The sequence below is a fragment of the Procambarus clarkii genome, chromosome 8 (assembly GCF_040958095.1).
Source record: "Procambarus clarkii isolate CNS0578487 chromosome 8, FALCON_Pclarkii_2.0, whole genome shotgun sequence".
NCBI lineage: Eukaryota > Metazoa > Arthropoda > Malacostraca > Decapoda > Cambaridae > Procambarus > Procambarus clarkii.
The window spans coordinates 46584230-46604554 of record NC_091157.1 but is presented as its reverse complement, the minus strand read 5'-3'; the positions used below and the strand labels follow the sequence as shown (position 1 = coordinate 46604554).

At 38.3% G+C, this 20325-nt stretch overlaps 1 protein-coding gene and 1 long non-coding RNA gene across 11 annotated transcripts; both read left to right on the top strand.

The window, feature by feature from the left end:
• Positions 1-3843: 3843 nt before the first annotated feature.
• Positions 3844-14634, top strand: LOC123759663 (large ribosomal subunit protein mL64). 4 transcript variants are annotated; one of them, XM_045744868.2, is made up of 5 exons: positions 3844-3976; positions 5760-5927; positions 6797-6997; positions 7993-8199; positions 10230-14634. In XM_045744868.2, exons 2-5 carry the CDS (start codon positions 5784-5786, stop codon positions 10695-10697), a joined length of 1020 nt encoding a protein of 339 aa, XP_045600824.2. In that variant the 5' UTR covers positions 3844-3976; positions 5760-5783; the 3' UTR covers positions 10698-14634. The 4 variants fall into 4 exon arrangements, with proteins under 4 accessions (XP_045600824.2, XP_045600823.2, XP_045600822.2 ...); XM_045744867.2 differs by having other exon boundaries at positions 3877-4014; XM_045744866.2 differs by having other exon boundaries at positions 3947-4098.
• Positions 14635-15588: 954 nt separating this feature from the next.
• Positions 15589-19891, top strand: LOC123759662 (uncharacterized). 7 transcript variants are annotated; one of them, XR_011225793.1, is made up of 3 exons: positions 15589-15606; positions 18452-18646; positions 19726-19891. It is a non-coding gene; the product is annotated as an uncharacterized lncRNA (long non-coding RNA). The 7 variants fall into 7 exon arrangements; XR_011225794.1 differs by lacking the exon at positions 15589-15606 and adding an exon at positions 16803-16820; XR_006773067.2 differs by lacking the exon at positions 15589-15606 and adding an exon at positions 17975-17993.
• Positions 19892-20325: the final 434 nt, after the last annotated feature.

The window sequence follows — 20325 nt, the reverse complement described above, 5'->3', positions numbered from 1 at the left end:
AAATCCGGGTTTCTTTTTTTGTATATAGTTCAATTGTTTGATATGGGTCAATAGTTGGTGTCTAGGGCAAGTGGAGGGTTTTAGGTAGAGCTAAGGAGATTTTTGTTTGCTCGAGCTAGGAATGGAGTTTGGTTGTGCTCTGGGACTGTTTAGCTTGGTGGGGATGAGATGTATACTTGCTATAGGCTTATGGTTACACAACTGGTCGGGGTCTGGTTACACAACTGGTTTAGCTTCGGTTACACAACTGGTCGGGCTCCGGTTAAATAACTGGTCGGGCTCCGGTTAAATAACTGGCCGGGCTCCGGTTATATTAACTGGTCGGGCTCCGGGGGTGTCACTTCGGCTTTGGGTTGTGCATGGTCAGGCTTCGATTCATGTATGGTTGTGCTTCTTAGGTTGTTTGTGTACTAGTGCTCCAGGTTTGTTTGCTAAGGCTCTGTTTATATGTTTGCTAGAAATCCGGGTTTCTTTTTTTGTATATAGTTCAATTGTTTCCTATGGCTCAAAAGTTGGTGGCTAGAGGAAGTTGAGGGTTTTAGGTAGGGCTAAGGAGATTTTTGTTTGGTCGAGCTAGGAATAGAGTTTGGTTGTGCTCTGGGACTGTTTAGCTTGGTGGGGATGAGATGTATACTTGCTATAGGCTTATGGTTACACAACTGGTCGGGGTCTGGTTACACAACTGGTTGAGCTTCGGTTACACAACTGGTCGGGCTCCGGTTAAATAACTGGTCGGGCTCCGGTTAAATAACTGGTCGGGCTCCGGTTATATTAACTGGTCGGGCTCCGGGGGTGTCACTTCGACTTTGGGTTGTGCATGGTCAGGCTTCGATTCATGTATGGTTGTGCTTCAGAGGTTGTTTGTGTACTAGTGCTCCAGGTTTGTTTGCTAAGGCTCTGTTTATATGTTTGCTAGAAATCCGGGTTTCTTTTTTTGTATATAGTTCAATTGTTTGCTATGGCTCAAAAGTTGGTGGCTAGAGGAAGTGGAGGGTTTTAGGTAGGGCTAAGGAGATTTTTGTTTGGTCGAGCTAGGAATAGAGTTTGGTTGTGCTCTGGGACTGTTTAGCTTGGTGGGGATGAGATGTTTACTTGCTATAGGCTTATGGTTACACAACTGGTCGGGGTCTGGTTACACAACTGGTTGAGCTTCGGTTACACAACTGGTCGGGCTCCGGTTAAATAACTGGTCGGGCTCCGGTTAAATAACTGGTCGGGCTCCGGTTATATTAACTGGTCGGGCTCCGGGGGTGTCACTTCGGCTTTGGGTTGTGCATGGTCAGGCTTCGATTCGTGTATAGTTGTGCTTCAGAGGTTGTTTGTGTACTAGTGCTCCAGGTTTGTTTGCTAAGGCTCTGTTTATATGTTTGCTAGAAATCTGGGTTTCTTTTTTTGTACATAGTTCAATTGTTTGCTATGGCTCAAAAGTTGGTGGCTAGAGGAAGTTGAGGGTTTTAGGTAGGGCTAAGGAGATTTTTGTTTGGTCGAGCTAGGAATAGAGTTTGGTTGTGCTCTGGGACTGTTTAGCTTTGTGGGGGTTGGATGAGATGTATACTTGCTAGGCTTAAGTTTACACAACTGGTTGGGGTCCGGTTACACAACTTGGTCGGGGTCCGGTTACACAACTGGTCGGGGTCCGGTTACACAACTGGTCGGGCTCCGGTTGCACAACTGGTCGGGCTCCGGTTAAATAACTGGTCGGGCTCCGGTTGCACAACTGGTCGGGCTCCGGTTAAATAACTGGTCGGGCTCCGGTTACACAACTGGTCGGGCTCCGGTTAAATAACTGGTCGGGCTCCGGGGGTGTCACTTGGGCTTTGGGTTGTGCATGGTCGGCTTCGGTTCGTGCATGGTTGTGATCCAAAGGTTGTTTGTTTGGTTTGTTCACGTTAGGCTTGCGGTTAAACAACTGGTCGGGCTCCGGTTACACAACTTGTCAGGTTTCGATTACATAACTCCAGGGGTGTGACTTGTTGGGCTTTGGGTTGTACATGGTTGTGCTCCGGTTCGTACATGGTTGTGCTCCAGCTCGTACATGGTTGTGCTCCAGTGGTTGTTTGTGTACTATTGCTCCAGGTTTGTTTGCTAGGGCTCTGTTTATATGTTTGCTAGAAATTCGGGTTTCTTTTTTTGTATGTAGTTCAATTGTTTGCTATGGGTCAATAGTTGGTGTCTAGGGCAAGTGGAGGGTTTTAGGTTGGGCTAATGAGATTTTTGTTTAGTCGAGCTAGGAATGGAGTTTGGTTGTGCTCTGGGACTGTTTAGCTTTGTGAGGGTTGGATGAGATGTATACATGCTAGGCTTAAGTTTACACAACTGGTTGGGGTCCGGTTACACAACTGGTCGGGGTCCGGTTACACAAATGATCAGGCTCCTGTTACAAAACTGGTTGGGCTTTGGGGGTATTACTTGGGCTTCAGGTTGTGCATAGTTGGGCTTCGGTTCGTGTATGTTTGTGCTTCGGACGTTGTTTGTTCGATTCATTCATGCTAGGCTTGCGGTTACACAACTGATCGGAGTCCAGTTACACAACTGGTCGGGGTCCGGTTACACAACTGATCGGGGTCCGGTTACACAACTGGTCGGGCTCCGGTTACACCGCTGGTCAAGCTTTGGTTACACAACTGGTCGGGTTCTGGTTACACAACTGGTCTGGCTCCGGTTACACAACTGGTCGAGCTCTTTGGGTGTCACTTGGGCTTTAGGTTGTGGATTACCCTTTGCGTGTAATGAAATTTTAAAATAAAGTTTGATATATATACACACATACTAAAAGAATAGGAATGGTAGGAGAAGAAAATATCAAAGTGTACAGTGAGGATCACACAGGATCCACAAGGTCTTCTCTGGGTACTCATTATTTTCTTCTCCGAGGCTATGGGTCCCTACACTTGCACCAGAGGTGGTACCCCTTTTCGGTTAAAAAATTATATATATATATATATATATATATATATATATATATATATATATATATATGTATATATATATATATATATATATATATATATATATATATATATATATATATATATATATATATATATATATATATGTAAGAAAATATGTAATGTGCATATGTGTAAATATATTATATATGTGTGTGTGTGTGCAGAAATAATATTAATAAAATAATTAACATCGTGTAGTGTACTCTATATGTCAAAATATATTACCTTGAAACCCGTATCCGTCACTAAACAAAAAATTAGGCTACTCTTATTACAAATTCGCTACTTTTTGACCGTCAGCTTGATCGCTACTTTCAGCAATTTGGATCTGGCAACCCTGGATCTATACAGAAAGTAGATTGGGTGCACAAATAAACACAAGATGCACTGTCAGTATTTATCTGAGATTGGGGTGGAGAGAGAAATAATAAATGGATCTAAAACACGGCCACAGTATGATAGTTGTACCAAAGTATGATGTCTATAGTTAAAATTACCCAAAAAGAGCAAAATTTCTGGTAAACAACATTCTAAAACGAGCTTAAAATCAACGAGATACATCTATGGAACGTAAAGAGAACAAACGGCATGTATTTCCATAGCATAGCATTTAGCATAGCATAGCATTTAGCCCGAAACGCTATGCGTACTTTGCTTGGAACGCTATTTGTACTAGTGAATATTTTGTATACAAATACCAATGTATTTGTATGTGTGTATATTTGTATACTGAAATATACTATGTGTATACTGTCCCCGAGAAGAAAATAGGTGTAGTATAATAGTTTTTTTTTCATTATTATTACTATTTTCTACCACAGACGTGGCCGCACATTTACAATACTAATCAGCATATATACATTTTCTTCTGTCCTCCATGGACAGGGTGAGAGATCTGTTAAACAAATAGTTCAGGGATTTATTGAACAATAATATAATAGGAGTATAGCCATGTGTGTGGTGGTGGCGCCCCTGGCGGCCGGGTGCGGCACCACCACACACCACACCGAGGCTGCTATAGAGAAGTATACATACACACAATCTCTGATTCACTCCTTTTGGGGTATATTCCCATCTTTTTTGTTGATATTGACAGCTATTCCTGCCGTAATTGGAGGCTCAAAGGCCACCGAGACATGGCTAGAGTGTGAGCTTCAAGTTTAATATGTGTGTGTAGATGTGGGGAAAAGAACTCGTTAATATTAAGGGGTTTGAGAACGGTGTTATTAAGGGATATTATAAGGAGTTTGAGATAACAAAGTGCGTCAGTATTCTACTGTTGATGGTTTATCGATGACATTGATGACTGAAGTAAAGTGAGATTGTGATGTTAAGAATCATCTGGATCCCAGCAGTGACAAAGGGGTTTTTGAGGATATGGAGATTATAATTCAAGATATTATTATCTAGGTTTTGAGAATAGTTTAATACCCTTTTATGATGTAAAACTGACTATATTTGAGTGCTTTTATTGTTACTTTGCAGCTATAACATTGATGGTAATACCGGGTTCTAATTAAAGTCTTTGAAGAAATCATTGGTTGCTGTATAGTAATGATTTGTGAAATTTTTGTTTTGATTAATGCAAGATTACTTTTTAATTCCTTTGAATTGATTAAATTGCTGCATATTTTAAGTCGTGTAAGTTTTTAATGGAAATATTTATTGCTTACATTTACTGTACTGCAGCTACCTTGTATGGCTTCATTTGAATCTTTTGTATTTAGCTGTATGCTTTTCAAGTCAATCTTTATTGAAGTTCTTGCTGTCTGCATGTACTGTTTAGGAATTTAATTGAATTTATTTTAGCCTATATTGTGGCTCGCTTCTTAGTTTGGTGTCCGGTAGTTGAAGAGAAGTTGCCCGTTAAGACTAATTGAGGTCCCATTAGGCCTACTATTGACTATTCCCCGGGATGCGGTTCGCAACACTTGCCTAACTCCCAGGTACCTACTTCATGCTAAGTGAACAAAGGTAATAAATGTAAGAAAAGTTGTACACGAATGTTTGTCCTGCTGCAGGAATTGAACTCTGACCCGACTGCAAGAGGACCAGAGTACTTTTTACTCCTAAGTACAGTGTGAGGATTTAATTCTCCAGTAAATTTTTGTTTCCTGTTTGTGTACCGCTATATTCATCCGTACCAATAGGATTGCATATAATTCTGGGTGTTGGGGATAGTAAGCCTGTATTGAGGCTTATCGAGGGAATGAAATGTCGTGGTTGTTACCGGCCTTACCCAGGATGCAAATCGCAACTGAAATTGTTCAGTAACTGTACTTTATTCATAAATGTTTGTACATTTATAGTTGTGTTAGTTTGTACAAATTTACAATTAAGTTATTTACTTATGAGTCATAACAATAACATAACATGTAATTTCTGTACTTATTAACTGTATAATCAAGATTTAGATTTATACACTTCATTTATCAATGATTTTAAAAATATTGCAGTTGTCAAATTCAGAATCAAACTATTTCAATTAGAATTTGTACAGATCCTTACAATAATAGCTTAATTTGAAATTGAACTAGAGAAAAAGATATCATTTACCCAATTTATGCGATTTACCTGGAAGTAAACCTAGGACCATTTGGTTGGGAATTTACTGCATTGGACATCACTACTGTACAAGACACTAATTATTTCTGCATGGATTCCAGTATGCTATATTTGCATTGAACAAAAAAAAGTGGATTCCAACAATATTACTTAAAAAAAAAAATATTGTACATTCTAGTATCTACCATATGTCAATGATGATGTACTGTACACTATAGTATTTAACAAAATTTATACTTTCAGAGAGGCATATGTGAATCAGAGACAATGAGTGACCAGGACCGAAATCCGTTGAAGAAGCAGCAGTCGACAACCTCATTGGAAAAGAGTTTACAGATGATATCACCTCCCCAGCAAGCACCAGTCACAATCTACCCTGGACCATCGGCTGGAATTTCCAATCTTTCTAAAGTATGGCACTATATAGAATGTTAATTTGGTTAATTTATTATGCACCCCATAATTATCATGTGCGTGGTAGTGGAAACGGTTATAGAGGCACATAATGTGCTCAGGGACTGAACCTCAAAATTCATTTAACTAAGCAAGTTAGTTTTGATGAGCTAGTTACAAAATTTAGTGCACATCGTCACATCAACAATGGGCTCAGGAATGTTGTGTTACGTTAAATTTGAATACTGTATAAATGTATATACATATATATATATATTATCAATGAACTTTTGCTTGTTGAATCGGGTGAGTAAATCTGGCATGGAAAGTGTGTGTTCCTATGTTGAGGTCATCTTGAGATGATTTCGGGGCTTAGCATCCCCGCGGCCCGATCCTCGACCAGGCCTCCATTTTGTCACACATCCACAGGAAGCAGCTCGTAGCAGCTGTCTAACTCCCAGGTACCTATTTACTGCTAGGTGAATAGGGACATCAGGGTGAAAGAAACTTTTTGCCCATTTGTCTCTACCTCCCAGAGATTGACTGAATCAAAATTTCACTGTCCCCTGGAATGCTAATAAAATGATAGAGGAATAACTTTCCATCGAATTGCTTCAATCCTGCTATGTTGTGTTCTGTTTTACAGAACTCATTGACAGTATTTTATGATACGCAGCAAACAGTAGGATTACTGTAATGAAAGTTTATTTTGGGCTTTATTAAATTAATGAATAGAACACCTATATCTAGATATATTCTTTAACTATTGTGAAATTCCTAGTGTAGTGTTCGCTCATTTACCATTATGATTGTTCAATATTTGAGTGTGTCGAATCATTTTGGTACATTTTAGTTATATACAGTACTTTCTCTTGCATTTCCCTCAGGCTGATTTAGAAATTGCTCAGCGTCTTCAGAATCTCCGCCAGTCCCACATGGATAGTTTACCAACTGAAGAAGAAATGGCTTCCAGACTAGCACATTTGAAAGGTCTTCCAGCAGATCACTACACTAAACCTCAAGGTGCTATTCATCAGCCTCCTGATTCGAGAACTCAAGCTGAAAAAGCTGATGGTCTGTTGTCACAGGTACATTTGTTTCGAAGTTGTACAGTTGCTTGTCTTTTTATTGGCATGCATTTGAATCTTTATGTAACACCTTTAACTTGATTTTTATCCAAGGATATATTTCTTATTTACCCCTTACACTTCAGAAACATTTTCAGGCATCTATTTGTGTAAATTTCACTGCCCCCCCCCCCCCCAAAAAAAAAAAAAATTGTGCACTAGAACATTTCATGAAAAGGATGGGAAAAAAGTTACACAATTTTACTTACGTAATTGTTGATTTCAACTACTGTATGAAGTAGTGTTTGGTAGCAGTTTATGTTGCTGGCTTGATACCGCCAAGAACTTGCATGTCCATTGACTATCTATACTCTTTATTACACAGTACTTGCTATGTATTATAAATAAAATTTATTAGCTAATATTAGAAATTGCTACGACTGTATAACTAATTTATTACCACAAGCATCGATAACATATTCACAAATACGTTATCGCTGGAAATATTCTTCCAGAGATATACACACGTTATCCACAAAAGTTATCCATTTGGTCTTGAGTCTGACCCCCTGTGGCTGTGGTGTAAATACCTGTATTTACAAAACAAAAATATAACAATTTACATATTGACATTGTGTATTATGGATATAATGGACATGTGATTGTGTTAATGCTGCCCATCTTGCATGTCCTTGGCCAGATATTTTATCAAGTGTTTTAGGGTTATCTTCCCTGATATCAGCTGCATTTCCTGCTTTCTTAACGGCAGTAGTGTTTTGGACTTTGTTTTCAGGCCTGCAGTTGATTAAGCTCACTATGTGCATACAAAAAAAAGTCTGCAAAGATTCATAAAAATAGTCTGCAAAAATTCTTACTTGAGTTTGCCTTTTTTTTTTTTTTCTAAGTTTGGTGTTAATTACATTAAAATATTACATTTAGATTAAAAGATTACATTTACTCTACTCCTCTTTGTATTGCAGTACTGTACCGAGATCAAAATTAATCCTTATTTTCAGGTAATGGATGAGTTAGCACTAGAAGCTTCGGTCCCTAATCCAGATGATGAACTAGAGACCCGCTTGGCACGTCTTAGAGGGGAGGAATCTCGTCGTGGTCAGGCTCAGGGTGCCATGGCTTTACCGTCATCCGTGTATCTTGCTCAACCACAAGCCAGAGCTGAGGCAACTCTGGGGGAAGATCTTGATGATATGAGTATGGATGAAGTAAGTAAATAAACATTACAAGTAGTATAGCATTCAGATTTATTTAAATAAGAAATAGCATATTACAAAATCTATTTTACTACATTTGATAACCCACATTTCTGACATTAATATATGGATAAAAATTCAGGTGAAATGCAAACACAAATTAAACAAAGTTTCTTTATGGTAAAGCTGCTAGTTTTTGGGCATCTATTATGTTATTGGTGTTCAAAAGTTGTTTACAATTCTGCAGAACCCTCACACCCATCAGAACATCACAAATCTCTGATTCTTATCTCAGAATTTTATTTCAACTAACATGGTCAATGACATGCAGTTTCATTACACGATTGTACCTAGGGCTCTGAAACCTTAAGTGAGGTGCGATTTGGTGTCACTTGCTTAGAGGTAATTCTATACATAACTTCTGATAAGGCCAATTGGTATTTTCATGGTAAAGTTGATTTGCTATTCTGTTGGCAATGGAATATCTCTTGCAGCACCTGGGAAACCTACATCTTGTTTGTAGACTCTCAAAGTGCACTGAAAAGTATCAAACAATTCAACACATTTTACTCTGTTGCCTTGGAAATCTAACAGTGAATCTTCAGCTGGCATGAAGTCCTTCACTTTTGTTGGGTTCTGGGTCAACAATGAAATGAAATAAAGACTTCATAACAAATCATCTAGTAAGCTCCTGTATGTGAACTATTGTACAATATATTTATCCCAGCTCCATCTACAACACACAACATGCATCATTAGTGGAAATAATCTTGAGGCAATGGAGTGACTCTCACCAGTATCCTGGTGATTCCCAGACACATGCACTGACTGACTTGACCACAATGGTTAGGCCAGGTGTCTGTGGTTCACCAGAATGCATATTCAAGTCACTCCATTGCCTCAAAATGATTTTAGTTGATATATCATGCTATTGTGGTTTCTTTGTGAAGTGGAAATAAGTTTAGGAAAGGTAAGGCAACATTCACGCTGTGATCAGCTACTCAACGGAGCATGTGGTGGTAGGTTATTGGCTAAGCTGTCACTTGGTCACGTAAAGTTAACACACAGGTGCTGTTGAAATGTTTGCAGAAATGTATGTGATACATCTGATGTGCCCATTTCAGTAGGACAAATTCTTACACTGCAGAAAATGAGTTAAAATGTCAATTATGCTTCTCATACATGCCTCCATTAGCTTTGCCAAACCATGTACAAGAATCTAGTACCTTCAGTGTTAAGTGCATCTTTAGATATTTATTACCTAAACTGTTACTTTTATCCTAGCAACAGTACTGTGTAGGCAATTTTCTACCATAGTGCTGTGATTAGTTCTCACTCTTTACCCTCCTAGTTAATGAGTGACAATTTCTGATTGCAAACATTAAGTTCTTATATTTCATGTAATGTATGCTTGTATAATACAACAAAAATCTAGTACAGTATACATTACTACCATCCTGCAGATGTCATATAGTTAAGATTTACTGTATGTACCATATTTACAGTATATTGTAAGTGTTTATAAAATAGTGATTTTTTTTTAGTTGCATTAAGTGCTTTCATAACATAATTATGAAATTGATTTCTTATTTATATGTTTTTATCAATAGTTAGAATCTTATATTGAGCTATACACTGCATACATACTTATATACCATTGGTGTATATGCAAGAATAATTGCAAACATATGATTTAATTATGCATGTGTATACAAATAACCATCAGCAAAAGAAATGGAACACTGAGCACTTTTGGGTATTGACACATTTTCAAGGAGTAATGTGTGTTTCTTGAAGATGTTAGTAGTATACAAACAGATTTTTCTTTCCTTGTGGTTACTTGTACATGTTGTACCAGTGTGTTGTATACAGGTATTTGCATACCAGTATATATGTTTATGTATGTATATACTGTGCTGTACAACATGTACTGTATGTACATTTCTGTTGATTTATGTGCAATAAACTATACAAATTTGGACCAAATGTGTAAATAACATAGTCACAGTGTAATATAGTACAGTATATGAATCTGTTTTCAGGTGGAGGCACTAATGAAAGCTACAGAAAAGGAAGTGCAGACCTCTGCTGAGAAAGCTTTGGGTGATCTGCAAGCTGATCCAGAATTAGCAGGAGCTGTGGCTCAAGCTACAAGAAAGAAAGAGAAAAAAGATCGGCAGAAAAAGTCCAAGGGAGCAAGCGGAGGAAAAGGTTGCTCTTCTGATGAAGAGAGACATAGTAAAAGTTTTGATAGTGACCTGGAAATAGAAGGTGGAAAGGCAATTGATCCAGTGACTGAACAAGAGGAAGTTCAGAGAATTATTGATATGTATACAAAACGAGCACAACTTAAGAAAGAGAAGAAAAGAAAGAAGAAGGAAGCGGCAGCAGCTGCGATGGGAGGTGCTGTTGGAGGTGATGACTCTGACTCGGACATTGAAGTGAGTTCTGCTTCAGATTTAACCTCTGAAAGTGAAAAATTCAGTTTAAGTGATGAGCTAAGTGACTGAACATATTTATCAAGATACTGATTATTAATTGATAAATAAATAATTATGCTTTAGCATCCTGTTGGTATAAAAGTTCAGGGTTCGGATGTTCAGTTACAGCTTTAATAAAGTGTTGCTCTGTGTATAATCCATTCTGATAAACTTTAGGCTATACTGCTCCTGTTCTCTTGAAATGTTAATTCCTCCTATCTTGGCTGAATATCAAATCTGTTTTGAGACTACTGAATGAGAGAAATGACCCATATTTAATCATAAAATTAGACTAATTTGTGATGTGGAATATTTTGAAGTAGAATTGTTAACAACACATTGCAATAACGCTTGAAATTTTCTATTGCTTAGTGTTACTACATCCAAGTACAGTTGAACTCCGAATATACAGTCTTAACCTATGCAGCATATATATATTGACCCACTAAAATACTTTATACGATTAATAATCAAACCTATGTAGGTTTTCAGGGTGATGCAAGTTCTAGGTACTATAGCAGGATTTTCCTCATGTTATCTTTGTTGCATTGTTGAGAACCTAAAGTAACTGCAAGCAGGCCCTGAGAAGGAATGGATGTATTAAGCTTGCAATTAGGCTCACATTAATAAAATGAATTTACATGTGTGGGGGGATTCACAATATTGAGATCAAATGAGATGGACATTTGGTTTGCAGTGATTTTAAGTGTCATATACATGATGTTATTAATGATGGCATCATTCCATGCGCTAAGCAGTTGCAAGCTCCAGTAGCAGTGGAGGAAGGAGGGCAGAGCTGGGGTGTAGTGACAGATCTGGTTGTACCAGTTACACAGCTGTACCATGTACCAATTGATTAGATTACTGTAGCCTGCATAAAGTAATTCCACCATCGTACACAGTGATTTAGACACGCCCATCATTGTTTCTATTGTATTTATGATCCAACATATCTTATAACCAAAAACTAAGAAATTCAAGAGTATTACTGCAAGAAACAAATAACGCAAATTATGTATATCGCGTTCATTTTGAAGCACCGAGTTTGGTAAAAAGCAGATCATCGTTAAAAAATCTAAGAATGAAATGGTATTGAATTTCGACTTGTTAGGCCATCCCAACTATTTGATTTAAATAGCTATGCCAAATTAAGAAATAGCTTATTAATCCAAAAAATTAATCCCTAAGAAACATAATATATAATGCTTGGTACTAGTGCATCAATATTCATTTTGGCAAGAGTAATACGAATTTTGCCCACCCAGCAACATCCTAAAAATTGCTAATGTTTTAAGTGTTAGTATTGCCCAATTCCATCAGCACAGCTTTGCATCAGACTTTGTTGCTTTGCAGTATTTTGTGTCAATACGATTAAAATACAGTACGTGTTCGGTATTATTTAAGTTATGTAATAAAGTTCTTACTCATGGAACACCACCTATTATTTTTTTAATGTTACATATAAAAATAACCTACTCAGAACTGTTCATATGACAGGGAATATTTCCTGTATAAGATTGGGGTTCAACTGCATAAACAAGCATGTATATAATCACAAATACAAAAACTTGTTTATCTTATATGATAGACTTTCAGAAGCTCTTTACATTCTCATGCTTGTATAATAGTTTGCCTTTCTCTTTTTCTATCACTGCAGGGATACATTTAGCATGCATACATGCTGAGAACACATACACATTGTAGACAGGTAAAAATAAAACCCACCAAAACACATACACATGTATTTGCACAGTTGTGCATACATTTATATATGGATAGTGAAATATTAAAAAAACTTTTCACGATTTTGGGGAGTCAAAATTGGAATATGCAGCAGTTGTATGGTGGCCATATCTCCAGAAGCATATCGATAAACTGGAAACTATGCAAAAGCAAGCTACTACAAAAGGGCTTCCAGAACTGAAAAACAAGAGCTACGATGAGAGGCTAGAGGCATTAAATATGTCAAAGCTAAAAGATAGAAGAAAAAAAGGTGATATAATCACTATAAACAAAATAGTAACAGGAATTGGCAAAATTGACAGAGGAATTCTTTAAACCTGCAACCTCAAGAACAAAAGGACATAGATTCAAGCCATGTCCTCTTGGCACTTAAAAAATAAAGGTGCTAAAAGTATATTAGTTTTCTTTTGCAAATAGTCATAGATGGATGTAACAAGTTAAGTGAGGTGGATTCCAAAAGTGTCAGCAGTTTTAAACTATCATATGACAGTACTGGAAAGACGGGACACCAAAAACATAACCGTCATCCTGTAACTACTCTTTTGGTAATTACACACACGCATACATGCAGTACAAGCAAGTTTTGCAAATTCTGAGCCATTGTAGTTTTAGTTTTGTGGTACACTGTATTGGGATATGGAACCCAAGCCAGTCTGTTAGGGATAACCATTGCTCGGTATACCTTATGTAAATTACACAGATTTTGCCTGGATGAAGGTGAATTTTAGATTGTCAAGACAGACTTTGAATGTTCTCAGTGTGAATAACCCCGGCTCTGCCTTGTATAGAACCTTGCAGATTTTGTCTAGTTGGCGATACTATTTCTAGAGTATGTGGATTATGCTCAGACCAAAATGTATGGAGTTAGGATTAGCCCTAGCAGTTTTTGGATTTATTGCTTAAGGATACTTAAGTCAGAATGTATATACACTAATATGTATATACCGGTACGTAATTTATTGAGTATATTAATCTTGCACACCTAAAAATAGTCATAATTAATGCACATGCAAATTTCTATGGGATCCTTGCTTGTGTATGCAAATATCCATAAGCCTATTGTAATGCATGTCTCTTGAAATCATAAAATGGTAGGGATTATTACAATAAATGATGATTTTATGCTGTCAGCTTTAAAAAAAATCTGTAGCTATGTTTAAATATTGGGTACTTGCATTTATATTTTATTAAAAGTAAATAATATTGTATAGAATATATGGTGATTTATAAGAAATTTGATGTCCATGTCCTCTGTGTGCCTTGCTTACTGTTGGCTTCAACTGACTGTACTGATCTTTCATGAACCCCTGTGTACTGATCTTCCATGAACCCCTGACCACACACCACAACTGAATTACAGTACTGTGAAGTGGATTGAGCTCCTCCGTACATTAGAGTTTTATGTATACAATTATTTTTAGAAATATCCTCTGAAGCTAACAGATTTTCTCTTCCAGGCATTTCTGGTAAAGCATAAATAAATATTAGGTGTTCAATTGTTAATGGATTAAAACAAATATATTATTAATATTTTATCCTTAATATCATTTGCAATATAAACAATAAAGTTTTGCATTAGTTTTATGGAATTGATTATAAATATTCTACAGAATTATGAGGATGGTATTAGATGAAGTAAAGATTAAAGCAAGAAGATAAGGGAAATTACAGCATTGCCAGGAAGTGACTGATAAGGTGACGATTGAATGCAAACCATTTAAAAAAAGTGCATCTGAACAAGATCAATACAAGTGTCATAAGAGATGCATAGTGAAGTAGGGAAGTTGTTGATGATGTTTTGGAATCAGGTACTCGGAACAAAAAGTTCCAAGTAGCACGGGCTATGGTGAGCCCGTAGTGGACTTGCCTGGCTCAGGAGCTGGGCTGTATTCGTAGGGAAGTAGGTTTACAAGCGCATTATAGACAAGAGGGGGTATAATTATCTTGAATATTGATGATAAAATATGCTTACTGTTGAATAAAATATTCAGGTAAACTATTAAATGTGCAAAGAAGTATTGTTAAGTTTTTTTGCATTAAAAATGTTGTATTGAATTTAACAAAAAAATATTTTATTGAATATATCCAAAATGAAAAGAATCTTGTCTGAATTTTGAAGAGAATTGAATGTTCAGTTGAAAATCTAAAGAGTAAACAATGCATATAATCCAGGTATGTGTGAATTTTTTAAATTTCCTATCTTATTAATCAAATATATTGAATTTGTCTGAGTTTTTCTCCTCCCCCCCCCCCTGCCCCCTCGTGGGTGTTGCCTTGATGTGGCAAGTGGGTATTTGTACATTGTTCTCAGATGGTTATGGACAATTTGTGTGTCCCTCTCCTGCCTGTTGAGGCAGCATGCAACAAAAACACCCACGGTGAAAGAGTCCTGTTTAGTTCACTGAACCACCTGCCAGAAAAGTTTGCCCATGGATGTGTTTTGTGCTTGGGCTGAAGGATAAGGGAGGGGGAGGTTGGATCTCATCATATTGGATATGAAAGTCATCAGTGCAACAAACTTAAGCCCATCATGAAATCAATGCTACGCAAGATAGTTTGGCCAATTTTCTGCTGCCCCCTTCTACCTGCTGGGGCGTATTGTAACAAAACATTCACTGTAAAGGGATTCCCATTTCAATTCGATGCTCAGGCTGGATCACGAAAGGAACATTTGCATTACAGTGTGAGCTGTAATTGACTTTGATTGCATCGATGGGTTTTGCTGTTGTCTGTTTGGCTTTGGTAATTTTTATGCCCAATCCCTACTGAGGGTCGAGATGTGGCCCCTATCCACCTAAAAAAAAAGACATTTTATTACATAAATAGTGAGATAAACAGCTGCAAATAGGATATCGAATTATTTTGGGAATTGTTAACAATAAGACATGTAATATCTTGCTATATATACAAGAGTTCTTACATTGTTGTTAAGTCAGTAGCACGCATAGCGTTTCGGACAAGTCCTTAATCCTCTTGTTCCCCGGAATACGACCCGCCAAATAGTTTAACAACCAATTATACTGTTGGGTAAACAGAGGCTACAGTTAAGGATTGACGCCCAATAAATCCTCCCCGGCCAGGATACGAATATTCTGGCTATTCGGATATTAAGGTCATTACAATAATTTAGCAAGCAACCAGCAGGGAACTGACCATACTGCAGGGATTCCAGGAGGAAGTGCTCTCTAAACGCCAGGTGAGTGTCTTACTAACTACACCACGGGGGACTGCTATATCTTGCCCTTAATCCTCATTTAGATTGTAGTGTCTTATATAATAAACACAAATTCACCTGAATGCATGCAGAAGAGAATGGTAAAGTTAATCCCAGGAATTAGAAGCGTTTCTTATCCAAAACCATTATAATTTGTTAAAATGTGAGAGAGAATACACAGCTGGCTGGCAGTTGACCAGACCACACACTAGAAGGTGAAGGGACGACGACGTTTCGATCCGTCCTGGACCATTCTCGAGTCGATTGTGTGGTCTGGTCAACTTACTTTAGCCACGTTATTGTAACTCATCGCCTGCGCTGGCTGGCAGATCTTGCATCACCAGCATAGCTAATGATGTGCACGTTGGGTTTGGTCGCTACAGAGTTTAACAGCGTTTTAATTAAGATATTAAATAACGTAGGAGTGAGGACACCTCCCTGTTGGATAAGTAACCTATGATCCAACAAAGAAGCCGACCACCAACATTCATTCTCGCAAACTCACTCAAGATAACATGTCGGTTTGCAATATCAAAGTCTGACTTGAGATGTAGGAAGGTCTTTGCTTTGATGTCCAATAGAGCATGGAGAGGATGTGGGAGGAAGAAGGATGGGGCAATGAAATTGTTGGAAGAGGATCTGGGATGTGGAGAGAGGAGGCTTGAAAGTTCGGTGGCCTATCCACCGTGGACTGATGTTTTTTCGGTCAAAGCCTGTAGCTTTCGTCGTTCGAGTTCTTAAGCGGCGGGAGGCTAGTGATGAGACGGTGTGATGTCGTCCTGGTACACTTGCGATGTTCTTGTTTGGCTTGGAGGAGGCGCCTTCCCTATGGTGATGCTGAATTTGGGTGTTCTAAGAGAAGTTTCTGTAGAATAGTCGTACCTCCAGCTTGGGTATTGGAGTTCCTTCTGGGTCATCTTCGTAGTCCGAGAAGGTGATTTGTTCGGTAAATATTGGGTCGAGGTACTCTTTCTTCAGGAGGGCGATGTCCACAAAGCATTCTAGTGTGTTGGCGTGCACAATTCTGCGGGCGGGGAAGTTGCTGTGACTCATCTCGTCGAGGATCCTGTTGCACTCTAAGCTGGCAGAAGGCAGAAGTTGCACTCTAAGCTGGCCACTTGCCAGAAGTTTTCTAGTAGTGGGGTTTCCTTGGTAGTTGACAAACGAAGGTGGGAGGAAGAGGCCATGCCAATTAGGTAAGCCCCCTTCATATTCCTCAGGTGGTTGAATGTATGTATGTTCCAGTTCGTTGATGTTGATTGGTTCTATACACTCCTTCCATGCATGAAGCCATATAAATGGGGGGTTAGCATGGTTCTTATTCTATGGAGGAGAGAGTTAAGGACCATTCTCTCGAATGTTTTTCAAATGCAGCTAGTATTGGGCGGAAAGAATTTGATTTTGAAAGTTTTTGAGTTTTGATTTGGAATGGCTGTTGATTTGGCTAGGGATTTTGAATGATTATACTGTTGGTTCAAGAGATAGGAAGTTCCCAGTAACGTAGATGATATTATACAGCTCCAGAAGGGGATTTCCTGTACTAGAGGAGGATTACAGGAGGCTAATAGATGAGGTTGACATTTTATGTTGTGACCTAATTTTGTATTCCGATTTGATTTGTTTTGGTATTGAGGCTGGTAGCGATATGGGAATAATGGATGAACTTATAGCTAGTTGTTTGTTCATAACTGGTTTGTTTTTGTAATAAGGCAGGTATTATCTCCCCCTAATTCCATGTATGACTAACCATCCTGTGAGATGGGAATGTTAGTAGAACCTATAGCTAGTTTTTTATGTACAATGAGATTGTGTAACATGTCATATAGAATAGGGTAGCAGCACATTGCTGTTTATAGCTAATTTTGTTAATAATAAAACAATAAGTTGAGTTGAATGTAAAAAATATTTCTTCGTAAAGAAATATGTGTTTGGCGGCTAGAATAATGGGCATTTGGCATTGATTTATAAGGACGGGCGGCGTAATATAGTGAAGAAATTGTCATAAGTTCCAAAAATGGTGTGTGGCTTAATGTACCAGGCTGTCTATGGTTGTTAAGGTCACAACACTAATTTAGCAGCTAGGCAACCAGCAGGGATACATTTAGTCCTAAACATAGTCCATGACTAAATTAAACTCAGTGTGTATTCACCGAGAAGCGGGGTATACCTTTCGGTATATATTTCAAAGTTGCCATAAATTATTCTGGTATGTATTACCAAAGTGTCCAATTAGGTCGAGCGGACCAATAAGCAGGGAGAGTACAGGTGGCGAAACTGTGACGTCAATGGAAAAGGTGAAACGTGATTGGCTGTTGAGTCCACCTGCTCGTTGAGGCGCAGCGGAGCGTTATTTTGCCCCTAGAAGTCGCGTAAGACACTAGTATAACTCTTGTAGTGTTAGCGGTCTTGTTGCCCCTGAGCTTGGCACCCAATTTGTTGTGGAAAGTGTTGATGGGTCCCTAGGGCCAACAGGCCTCTAGAGCACACTCAATTTATACGTCAAAACGTGATTACCTAGGGACAAAAAAGTAATAATTAAAAAAAAAAAAAAAAAAAAAAAAAAAAGGTAAGGGGGTGGTAGGAGGAAAGTACACAAAGTGTATTGGAGGGGACCAACATTCGCTGTAATACGTTGTGTGGTTTCCTCCGAGGCTAAGGGTCCCCTTCTTCCATCCAGAGGTGGTACTCCCTTACCTGAAAATAATAATTTTAGAGGTGTATACCCCCCGTATTCTTGAGGGTATATAGGCAGATATTATTTTAGTTCTGAAGTCAGGACTAAAATAAAAATAAATGTGCTGACGTTAATAACTTTTCTACTTTCCAGATTGTTTGAACCACAATGAGGTCGTATTGGGACTGAGATGACGTGACTGGTGGCCTTGGAAACTGAGACAAGACCTGTGATGGTAACACTGAAAATATGTGCAAAAGCTGTTAGCAACGTGGCTGTGTTCAATTTAAAAGTGAAGCATTTTTCTTACCAAGGGAAGAAGCGCGTATTTGGCGCGATGCACACAAAGTAAGCGATATTTAAAAAGTTACCCTTAGATAACTTTGCGTTGAACATTTTAGAATTAAATGAAATTTGCAGTTTTTAAGGCATGGCAATTTGGCCATACGACTTAAACTACCCCCAAAATATAGTTATAATTAACTTTAATTAGTTGGTAAGGCGGTTCAGAAATTTCAATGTATAAAGTGGTTATAGTATTATACCCAAGGGGGTTGAACATGAACATGTTGAGTAGCAGTTTTGAATAGTGCGGCCTAGAATCCTTTTGTGTAAACTACTTTCATCAGTATTGCAGAAGTAATTTGATTCCACTGAAAGGTGTAGCGAGTAGATTAGCGAGTAGAGTAGCGAGGGGTCCGGCCGCTGGCCTGCGGTGGGGGTGCAGCGCCGGTCCCAAAGTGTCCCGCTGTCCGCAGCTAATACTTTGCCCAGTCTAGGTGCTAGTAAGCCCTACTTGTAGTCACACCCCCTTCTCCTTATCCATTACGTCATTTACGGCCTCTTGGCCGGGTACATTACGTGTTATGTGGTCTCTCACTTATTAGTTATTCTTTGTGTCCTGCCTGTTATATCCTAGTGTTATATAATTACTACACATTTGCACTCGGCCTTAATTCTAGTACCAGTTAACCTTTAGGTTTCTGCAGAATTAGTTTCCATGTCACTATAGGCTAAGGTCTCATACTTACTACGGGTGTACCTTAAGTTAAATCTAGTCCTCGGACTTGTTACTGTTAATTCTTTCTTTATATATTTTGATGTAAATATATAAAGTAAATATATAACGTTTATATGTTCAATATTAAGTTTAATATAATATCAACTTTGTTATAAGTCTATAATATAAACCGTGTTTAATATAGACTTTATATAATTACTTACTTTATATTTGAACTTTATATATTTACATGTTCTGCAGAATTTAATCCTCAATAAACTTTAACGCCCCATACTGCCAGTATCTTTCTCCCCCTGGTCAGAAAATGTAATTATGTAGAATTGTGGTTCAGTTAGCATCCGTATAGACGGATGAATTAAAGCACAGCCTGAATTCAGAAATGTAGCAGTGGTTATTCTTCCAACAGATGTGAAGACACCGGGCAGACGGGAGACTCATGCCACCTTGAAGCTTCCACGATCTTGTCCTGCATGGAGCTCCTCCGGCCGCACTGTGCTTCAGGCTTAGTAGCAACATGTACGACACGCCAACAACTGACTGATGTAACCAAATAAATCTGAGAAGGCACTAAAGTGTGTGTAATGTAACCAACAACATAACCAAAAGACGTTAGACTTGTAAGTGGAGGATTTCCCCTCTTACCCAAGCCTGGGATAGGTTTCAACTTTAGTAAGTTGAAAGGTGAGCTTGGGTTAGAATATCACGTATGTCTGGGAGTGTGTGGTATTGTAATGGTACTACCACATGTGTAGAAGGTTGAATGAAGCTAATGCTGCATCGTACTAATGGTCGTTTGCGAGGCAGTACAAATTGTTTTGGTTTGAAAGTTCGTTCAAATTTAAAAGGGACAATGAATACCTGAAGTTAGTCTTGATATTTAGTGTAGCAAATAGGTTTAGAACACCACACCCCCTTGTAATCGAAAAGAGATCAGAGTAAAGAGCGTTGTACTTCACCCTAGGACAATACTGAGTGGCATAGGTTAGCAAAGTGGTGTGGGTGAACA

Coding starts and splice junctions, on each gene's coding strand:
- LOC123759663 (XM_045744868.2), top strand. CDS start 5,784: ATGAGTGACCAGGACCGAAATCCGTTGAAGAAGCAGCAGTCGACAACC. Junction 5,928..6,796: donor GAATTTCCAATCTTTCTAAA/GTATGGCACTAT, acceptor CATTTCCCTCAG/GCTGATTTAGAAATTGCTCA. Junction 8,200..10,229: donor ATGATATGAGTATGGATGAA/GTAAGTAAATAA, acceptor ATCTGTTTTCAG/GTGGAGGCACTAATGAAAGC.